The 10,941-nt window shown below is 34.9% G+C and overlaps 1 protein-coding gene across 2 annotated transcripts in view; it reads left to right on the forward strand.

The window, feature by feature from the left end:
- Positions 1-8,565, forward strand: part of TMEM168 (transmembrane protein 168) — a 55,342-nt gene extending 46,777 nt beyond the window's left edge. For both annotated transcript variants that reach the window (XM_069587991.1, XM_069587992.1), the window contains one exon: positions 3,646-8,565. In XM_069587991.1, the coding sequence (XP_069444092.1) occupies positions 3,646-4,193 (548 nt within the window). In that variant the 3' untranslated portion in view covers positions 4,194-8,565. The remainder of the gene's footprint in view (positions 1-3,645) is intronic.
- Positions 8,566-10,941: the final 2,376 nt, after the last annotated feature.

Consider the following 10,941-nt stretch of genomic DNA (forward strand, 5'->3'; position numbering starts at 1 on the left):
ACCTAAAAGCAGGGATTGATTATTTGAAAACTGCTACTGAAATGCTTATAATAACTCAGATGCAAGGGGAGGGGCATAATTTTGGTGGCCGTGCATATATCCTTCATTATTTTTTATAAGAAAGTAATTTCATTTTTAAAATTTCTATTTCATTTAATTACTGCATGAATTACAGTTTTTTCCTAAGGATATGATTGTAGTAAAGAGAAATAATGAATTCTACCCAGTGACTTGACTTTTGAATAGTTAGTAAAACATACTGTCCTCTACATAAATAACAAACATGTTTCATTGGAACAATAACAAAAATGATTGATATTAGGTCAGCAGTGGTGGCTATTATCTTAGACTTAACCTGGAAATTTTTTCATTATTGGTAATATCAGATGTGTGGGTTGGAGTGTCAGGTTGAAATAGGAAGGCTGCATTAATACACCATTTTCCTGGATTCCACATATATGCATTAATACACAGTTTGTTTTTCTGACTTATTTCACTGTGTATGACAGTCTCTAGGTCTAATAATTTTAAAAGCAAGCTTATGTTTACATGAAGTATTTATTACTTAATATGAACATTTTCCCCAAAGTTTGTATTTTTCTTAACTCTTAAAAATTTATCTCAAATATCTTTTAAAAGATGGCTTTGGAAATAAACTCTAGGTGTTCAGTTTACTGATATTTATAGTCATTTTTTCTTAGAAAATGTAATAGACACCAAGATGAATAGCAGTAGCATAAATGTCAGTGTTTTTATGTTTTCCTTCACTGTGAATTGAGAATAATTTATGAAGATACTTTGAAGTAGGGTTATAGTTTAGGTAAATAAATGTCTAGTAGTTACCTTCTACAATATTATACATTAAAAAATATTATAAAGATGGCATAAGTAGACCACTACAGAATTCTACTATTAGCCAAGAAGACTTGTTCCTGTATGTGTAATTTTCTCTGTGAGACACTTTATTGTAAAAGTAGAACAAAACAGTGGAGAAAGCATATGTTAACAGGCCTTACCTTCCCCAGGAGGGCTAGGCTTTGCCCCATAATTCAGCAACCATGTACTCCCCGCTGGCCTGAGGCACCTGGCTCACTTGCAGGTTAAACCAGGCCCAAAGAATGAATCCTGTTTCCAATCAGTTCCTTCCCTTGGCCTGCCTGAAACAGCCCCAGATGTTGATTCTTTCTCAGAAATGTTATTGAACACCCCTGCTCTGAAGAAAATGCTTTCCATTCCAGTCTAAATGACAAAGAACTCTAAGCTCTGCGTACATGCTAAGTCTGAGAATTTATTAATAAACAGTTTTCTTTAAAAAATTTTTTTTCTTAAAACCTTTAGATAGGAAGCATCAGGATTAGATTTTGCTTGAAGTTAAGAGTAGGTCCAGAACTCACTGTGAGAAAAATCTGTGTGTGCTCCTTAACCCATATCTTTACTCACAGTACTTCTCAGAATATGTAGTCGTCTTACACTTATAGGACTTCATAATGTGGAACCTAGTATCTTTGCCTCTTTGCTTGAGGGTTAAAAAACAATTTGGTAATGACAAGACACAAACAATCTATTTAAGCTATAAAGCAGTTTATCACAGATAAAGTCTTTAAAAACATTCTCAATTACTTAAACAGCATCAGATAAATGTTACTGAGATAAATGTAAGTACTTTACATCTGGGCCAAAAGCCAAATTCGACATAGAACCTTTTCATAGGAGAAAGCAGCAAAACAAGACAAGAGAATTAGTATAAAGGGCTTTAATGCTGCTTTAAGTTTCTTGCTAATATCTAAAGAGCATGTGTATAAGAATTAGTGTAGCATGTGCTACAGAATCTTTATTGAAACAGTTGTAGAAGGCAAGTTAGACAGTGTTTACTGGCAGATGGAATTCGTATAATAACTCATATAATCTATGATGTCCTCTTCAGAGAAGTTTAATAAAAGTGGAAATAATGAAAAGTGAGCTTGATCCTTTTAAAAAGGTACCTAATAGAGGTCTCTGTGAAGCAGTATATTAGTAATACATGAAAAACAAATTTTGCATTGTCACAGTCTGGTGAATAAGGATATGATATATGCTCTGTTTTTATGGATCATATTACTGATAGAATCCAAATTCTAAAAGATTCTGTCTCTCTGGTATTGTCATTTTGATAGTTTAGCAAAGAAGATGGTTGCTCTTGGTAGAAATACCTATTCTGGAGCTAGGTTGTTGGAGCTTGTATTAGTAAATTGTAACATGTTAAAACTTTCTTCTAATTATAAAAATAACTGTTAAAATTTTCAAAGATACAAAAAAGTATAGCAAAACCCACCTGAAAATAAAAATACCCAGACAATATTGCTGTTATTTTTATTATTTTATTATATATTTATTATATAAAAATATTGCTATTATTTTTGTAGATACACTTCTATGTCATGCTTTTTCTCCTAATATCATAGATATTTTGTCATTAAAATTTCTTTATAAATATGATTTATGATAAAACTCTCTCATAAGGTTATAATTATTTCCATTCCCTCAGTTGTTTCAGATTTTACACTGTCTGAGGTAGCAGTGGGAAGATGATCTTTATATGTTATTTTTGTCCACATCCCTGCCCTTTCTTAGGATAAATTGCTAGAATTGGAAGGATTGGATTAGTATACCATTTGAGACAGAGCCAGAACTAGAATGAGGTGAGAATGGCAGATGCCTGGGACACAAATTTTAATGGAGTACTAAAAAGTAAATGATCAGATTTTAATACAGTATATTTAAAATTTTAATGCAAAAAAAAAAAATAACCCATACAATATGAACAAAATGTGTAATGAGTAGCTGTAAGACAAGCTTTCTAGGTCAGAAATATTTTTACCTTAGAAATTTCTGGTATATGTTTTTTTTAATCCTTTGTTGTTTTGAGGTATACAATTGATTTTAAAAACAAACCAATTCCAAACTCTTGTTCCTAGGAGGGTGAGTGTTTTTATCTAGTGGGTACCCACATATGAGGATAAGTTAACAATTTATCAGAGATGTAGAACAGGGGTAAGCAAACTTCTTCTGTAAGGATCAGGTATTTTTGACTTGATAGGCCATAAAGTACCTCTTGCAACTATACTTAGCTTTTTGTAGAATAAAAGCAGTCATAGACATTTATAGAAACATGAAATTTAAATTTCCTGTAATTTTTACATCACAAACTTCTCAAAAAATTTTTTTACACCATTTAAAAATGTAAAATCAGTTCTTAACCTCTCAGGCCATGCAAAACTAGCGGCCGGCTAGATATGACCACAAATCATAATTTGCTGCCCAATGTAGAATACTACCTTTTCTGTATAATTTCTTTTTACCAAATTTACCTTTATTAAATAATTTTCTTATTTTATCATAGCATTTTTTTAATCATAGCATATCTCTTTAATGTAAAGAACAGGATGATTGGATTTTTTTAGTTTTTTTGGTTTGGTTTTTACCTGAAGTTGAAAGTCTATTTTCTGTTTCTGAAAATTCTTCTGAAAAGATACTTTGAAAAAGAAGGCACCCTCTTTTTTCTTACATATTTAACTTTAAAAACTTAAAGACAATACACTCAAGACAAAAGAGTATTTTTAGTAAGACACTTAATTCTTGCTCTACTGAACTTTCTTTTGTTCACAGGTGGTGACATACTACGCCTTGACACACTTTTAGAATGGTGGCGAGAAAAGAATGGTTCCTTCTGTTCCCGACTGATTATCATATTAGACAGTGAGAATTCAACTCCTTGGGTGAAAGAAGTAAGAAAAATCAACGACCAGTATATTGCAGTGCAAGGAGCAGAGATGACAAAGACAATAGATATCGAAGAGGCTGACCCACCTCAGCTGGGTGACTTCACAAAAGACTGGGTAGAATATAACTGCAACACCACTAATAACATCTGCTGGACTGAGAAGGGACGCAGAGTGAAAGCAGTATATGGCGTGTCAAAACGGTGGAGTGACTACACACTACACCTGCCAACAGGAAGCGACGTGGCCAAGCACTGGATGCTCTACTTTCCTCGCATTACGTATCCACTGGTGCATTTGGCAAATTGGTTGTGTGGTCTGAACCTGTTTTGGATCTGCAAGACTTGTTTCAGGTGCTTGAAAAGATTAAAAATGAGTTGGTTTCTTCCTGCTGTGCTGGATACAGGACAAGGCTTCAAACTCGTCAAATCTTAATTTGGAGCCCAAAGTGGAATATTATTGAGAGTTTATTCTACCATTTATCACTAACTTGCCATTTTTTGTATATTGTATTTTTATTTGTAAAAAATATCTTGCTACTTCTGTAGCTGATCTTATTTTGTCTTTTCTCAAGTAATTATGGTATGTGTAAGGAGTTGGGAGTAAGCATTTTATACTAAAAGTATATAGGGAGTCAAAAATGTTGACTTTGTCAATGCATAAGAGATGTTAAAAAATAATAACAATGCACTTTGAGGAATGTTTGCATATGCCTCTGATTAGAAAGAAGACTTGTCTCTGCCCTGCAGTGGCCAATGAAGAATTATCATTGCCTTATTTTCTAGGCATAGATTAGAGAATGTAAACCAATTTGTTTACTGTTCTAAGAAAACTACCAGTTTGCTTACAGAAGATTATTTTTGTGAACAATAGGTTTGAGTCCAAAACCAGTTGAAGAATTTCAGACTCACTCTCAGAAAAGGGAAAAGGAAGAAGTCTGCTTAAAATGAATATGTAAAATTTGCTTATCGTACGTCACATTTAGACACTTGGCTGTGACCTGTTACCAGTATCGCAGAGAAGCCCAAAGCACTGTTTAGGTAAAAACATTCTTCATATAGGTAACTGTAAGAAACTAGAGCCTACAACGTGCTCCTTCATGCCTTGCTGGGAGCCTCTGAAAGCACTGGCAATTTTAAGAGTCTTTCTCAGGGTAACAATGTTTTCTTAATAAAAATGTTTTCAGCTAGAAATTCCTCCCAAATAAATTGTCTTCCCTTTCAAAATGTAATTTTATGAAAGAAATGTAGCCATTTGTCATTGATTTAGGCTACTTTCAGTACTGAGAAATGATTTTGATCTCTGTAGAGTTACTGCTCTGTCATGGAAACAATTTTTCAGATCCCCATTAGTGGTAACACTTTTTTCTACTTGAGGTCAAAGGATTGGAAACAGGGTCATTCTTTTTTCTTGTATACCTGTAATGTATTATGTAAAAAAGTATTCATACTGGTAATTTCAGTTAAGCATAATGGTGTGGTTGTAATTTTTAAAACTTCAGTGTTTTATCCAAGTAAAGCAGGCATGGATCGGGCTATCTCCTAAAAGGTAATTTACCTCCTATTCCTTTCTAATAATCCTAACATTCTAAGTTTTCATCTCTGAGAAATAACACGAAGGGAATAGATTTAAATTGGAGGATACTCTAATCTTTGCTATTTAAACAGTGTAATTTCTCACCATAAAAGCCATTTCTTCCAACCTCAGAGAGAGGAAATAATGCCGCTACCATTTTCTACTTGTGACTTGAAAATAGCAGTTCTAGTTAGGAAGAAGTCACTTAGCATCAGGGAACTTGTATACCACTATCTATGCAGCATTGTTATATAGTCTGATTATTTCTGTGTTTTGAGTATGATTTTCCTAATGCTATGAATAAAATTTTGTCAAAAATTAATTTTTCACATAATTTGCAAACAGTAGTTATTGAATATTTTAGTATATTAAAAAGGTTAGTCAAAAAACATGCAAGTATGTATTAGAGTGTATGGTTAGTAGGTCAATTTGAAATTTTCTAGTATTTGGTTACATATTTATATCATCATCCAAATGAAATATAGTATTTCACTACTACTCAGAAATAGCATAGCAGACAAGCCAAGTGTTAAAATTATGAGCTTATAGCTACAAAAGTTTAATCAACATTAAGTAAAACCACCTTTTAAATTCTGAGCCAGTGTTGAGCAAATGAGCTTTAACTAAAGCATATCATATCCCTTTACTCTGAGAAAGCCAAATATAAAAGTATATCCTGCATTCTTTATAAAGTGAAACTAAGATTTTGCTAAAAATGACATTCAAAAGGTAGCAGACATTTTTACAACCACAAAGCTAATGCTTTGATAAATATTTTCTATAAAGTACAACTGAAAAAGCTCTGGGCTAAAAATGTGATTTGAGCCTACTTACTAACTTTGATGAAACAAAGTGACAGTTTGGAGAAGGAAAATTACAGGAAAGATAATTGCTTACTTTTACCTTAGGATTCAAACACAGATGTGACAATGAGACTAATTTTCTTGTGGCCTCTTGTTTTTTATATCGTATGTTTAGGAAGGAGTTAAAGTGATAGAAATTATGAAAGGGCACAATTTTACCACGCCACTAAAAGAAATAGATAATGTGGAGATGTTTTTCAACATACTATTGACTTGTTTCCTTGTGTAGTACCTTGTTAAAAACCACACACAAAAAAGTCTAAAAACATCTTTAAAAAAAAAAATTTCATTCAAAATTTGTTTTAATTTGCTCTGACTAAACTCTTCTGGGACATTTGGATTTATCTTTTTTTGTATAGCTTTCTATCTCCCTCCTCTTAATATGAAATTCTAGAGAAAAGACCTTTTTCAGGAAACAATTTTTATGAACAGTGTTTTCATAAGTTATACACTTTTTAAAAGCTACATTGCTAATTAAAATGCATTTATATTTAATGCATTGGTGGATAGAATTCTTTTAAACTAGAATCTTCATTAAAGTCTATTTATAACTATACATTTTGTTTGTAACTTTTGGCTTAAATATGTTTACTGATTTTGGGGTACTACATTTTTTATAGGTATTCTTTCACATTTAGATCCTAATCTCTTTCAAGGCAATGTTCTACATTACCTTTCCACAGGTGATGTGTTAATATTATATATGTCATAAGAAAATGGCTTAATTTTAAGCATGTGATTAAGTATATTTGATAGTAAATGCTCAAAGGAGTTAAATCTGTGAGCACTTTTTAACATCTGTATTGGAAGATACTAGACTGTCATCTCTTTTCAAGCAAAGGCTTACACATCTTGATATTTCTCATATAGTTACCCAGAAGAGTGCCTTGCTTATTATAGGAGGTATTTTAAAAATATGTTTAACTGAGTGAATGAATTTAGATTCATAAGGAGGAATTGGAATAATCCGATTGTAAATTATTACATTTTCTTAACAGTTTTACTTTAAGTGGGTATTATTTCAAGATCCTCATTGTTAACAGTTACCAAAGACAATTACAGCATCAGTGAAAGGAAAACAAATATCACATTTGTAGTTAAAGAGCAATAAAGATCAGATTAGCGAAGGAAAAACTTTAAGATAGGTTTGATTGAAAACATACCTGATTATCACCAAAAAGTAGCTCTTTCAAGGTTGAGTCCCTTTTCATCATGTCCTCCAGTAGACAGATTGGAGATTTATCACAAATGGAAATTATTACAAGACAGTCTGATGAACAAAGAAAGCATTTGCCTGTGCCTGTCAGTAACTACTAGATTGTAAAATCAGGAAAAAAAAAAGGGGGGGGGGGCCTCTGAACATAAGCAGTTTCATGACAAGCTAAGAAAACTAAAATCATCTCATCTTTGGCATATCCGCAATAGTTACAACATTTCATAAAGTATGAAAGAATGAAATTTAACCGGCAATTATTTTGAGCAGCTATTTTGTTGATAAACATTTACATTTATGTTTTTTAGGAACTATTACTTAGACTAAAGCTGATTCAAAACTGAACACTGTAGGCTGATTGCAAAGCTTTTTTAATATTAATATGTAAAAACCCTTTTGATTGATTTAAAAATTGAATTGGCCAGTCATCTTGTGTGATGACTTCACAATATTTTTTTTTTTTAACTATGAACTTAATTAAGAACAAGTGGACAAGTTTAGTAAACTTTTGTTGTTGCTATTTGGTCTGGACCTAGAACTCTTGATTTAAATCGGTGTGGCAGGGTAAGTGAGGAACATGGCATATCTCCTTATGCAATGTTTACTCCATGTGAATTAAAAATATTTTTATATTAAAACATACCAACATACTGAGCAATATTTGATTAATTAGTGTAAATCACAAGACTTGAAAGCAGTCTTACTCTTGCACTGGGTTCTTTGAGCACAACTTTCAATGTTCATGGTATTCTATACAGAATATTTTAAAAAATCCTTTGTCATGTCTTGGAAACGCAAACAACACAGTGGATTTTCTCTAAATAAATAATTTTGTTTGAATACTGATGGAATTTCAGGTGGGTACCATCTTAATGCAATTTTAAAATAGGTATTCCTAGGTTCTTTGGAATCCTAATGCATATTGATTTCTTGTTCTACACAATTAGGTAATGGAGAGGAAAGTGGGGTGGGGATTTTGATTTGTAATCTGTTATACATCCACATGCATTCATACCCATTCTCACGTATTTCTCTTCTACCTAATTAGAAGAGATACTGCTATATTTTTTCCAAAACCTAACCTCTGGCTTCTTTTCCCCCTTTCCACGTAAAACAACTAATTCATCAGTAACAATAAAAATGTCAATGGCTATCATCTATTGAATGTTTATTATGTTCTAGTCACTGTGCTAAGCACTTCTGTATACATGATTTTATTAAATTCTTACAACCACTTTTTATGATGGATATACTTTTATGAATAAAAGGAAGCTGAGGAAATGAACTTAAGTAACTCTCCCCAAATGACACAGCTATGGCTGGCTAAGAAACTGCGTCTCAAACTGAGCTTTAAGCCAGATTTTATACTGTGGGACTCTCACATACCAAAACAAGGTTTTACTCAGGCATAAATATCTACATGCCCTTGGAGAACTGTTTGCATATTTTGTCAAGGGGGTAAACACCTGGCTATACGCACATAGGGCTTTCCCTGTGGTTCAGCAGTAAAGAACCTGCCTGCAAAGCAGGAGACATGGGTTTGATCCCTGGGTCAGGAAGATCCCCTGAAGAAGGAAATGGTAACCCAAATCCAGTATTCTTGCCTAGGAAATCGCATGGACAGAGGAGCCTACCAGGCTCCACTCCATGGGATCACAGGAGTTGGACACAACTTAGCAACCACACCATCACCACTATAAGAATGTAAGTATAAGGAAGATCAGCAATTAGTTGATATAAAGACCTTGTTATTAATTATTCTAATACCAACTTCATTTCTCAGCTTCTTCCTTAATTTTCCAGCAGTCTCTGATGCTGAAGCCGCCTTGGAGTTGTACTCGGCTGCTCAGACATACCTCCCCAGGGGCATCTTTTGCCAGGCTGCTAGGCTACTGTTTGCTTTTCTCTGCCACCCAGTTCATACTCTTGTATCCATTCTGTCTTCTGGAGGTGTGCTGAAATCTCTGGTCTGGCAATCAGTTCAGTTCAGTCATTCAGTCGTGTGTGACTCTTTGCAACCCCATGATTTGCAGCACATCAGGCCTCCCTGTCCATCACCAACTGCCAGAGTTTACCCAAACTCATGTCCATCGAGTCAGTGATGCCATCCAGCCATCTCATCCTCTGTCGTCCCCTTCTCCTGCCTACAATCCCTCCCAGCATCAGGGTCTTTTCCAATGAGTCAACTCTTCGCATGAGGTGGCCAAAGTACTGGAGTTTCAGCTTTAGCATCATTCCTTCCAAAGAACACCCAGGACTGATCTTTAGGATGGACTGGTTGGATCTCCTTGCATTGCAAGGGACTCTCGAGTCTTCAACACCACAGTTCAAAAGCATCAATTCTTTGGCGCTCAGCTTTAGATTCCCCCTATTCCCCACATCTTAATGGTATGTGTTAGAATTGGAGCTGCCAAGGACTGGGAGATTTTGCAGGAAATTGGAAACCAGCCAAACTTGACAACACTATGGGCTTGTGAGATGGGTCTGCAAAGGCAGTAACTGCTTGCATAATTCTTCCCCCTTTCCCTGGAATTTTGTCAAGGAAGTGGCAGTGGAGGAGGGCCTTGTAAGTGAAAAGAATTCATGCAGCTTTGCCCATCACACTTAATTGCCACTGTTGGAACAAATTTGAATGCAAACTATGTAAAATGGACATTTTCAAACAATTTTTAGTTCAAACACTAAAAAGATGAAATCACTGGCTATCTCAGCAGATGAGGCTTGGGAGTTTATGAACTAGGCTAACTGAAGGTGAACTCAATCTAATTAAACCTTTGGCTCAGCTCTGACTCAGTTCAATTTGTGGGGGATTCTGGGTAATTAAGGGGATTAAGGGTAAGACCTTCACCCTAACCACCTAGAATCTTTGTGACCCTATGGACTATACAGTCCATGGAATTCTTCAGGCCAGAATACTGGAGTAGGTAGCCGTTCTCTTCTCTAGGGGATCTTCCCAACCCAGGTCTCCCACGTTGCAGGCGGATTCTTTACCAGCTGAGCCATAAGGGAAGCCCAAGAATACTGGAGTGGGTAGCCTATCCCTTCTCTTCAGCAGATATCTTCCTGACCCAGGAATCAAACCAGGGTATCCTGCATTGCAGGCAGAACCTAGAATGAAAGGCATGCTATGTCTGCACCGACACCAATTACACTTTACACTGTTCTTATATACATAATACAGACCAAAAGAGGGAAGGAACTGGACCCTTCATCAAGATTAAGCAGTCAAGACAGACTTGTAGATTACTAACACACATGAATTTTCAAGCCAAAGAGATCATTCTAGGACTACTAATAAATGTACCAGAAATTTTAAGTCACTGGATGGCACTTGGGGGTCAGGGGTCAGTCCCTAGCAGGAGGTGTCAGAATGTATAGCAGGAACCACAAAGAGGACCGATGTGGCATAGACTAAGGAGGGCGTCCACACCAGGGACTGGGAGAGATGATGATGGGAGATTGGTTACATAAGGATTTATCAAATATGAAAATATTTATAAGATGATGGGAGCAGATTCTCCCGTTAAAGGAA

The sequence above is a fragment of the Ovis canadensis genome, chromosome 4 (assembly GCF_042477335.2).
Source record: "Ovis canadensis isolate MfBH-ARS-UI-01 breed Bighorn chromosome 4, ARS-UI_OviCan_v2, whole genome shotgun sequence".
NCBI lineage: Eukaryota > Metazoa > Chordata > Mammalia > Artiodactyla > Bovidae > Ovis > Ovis canadensis.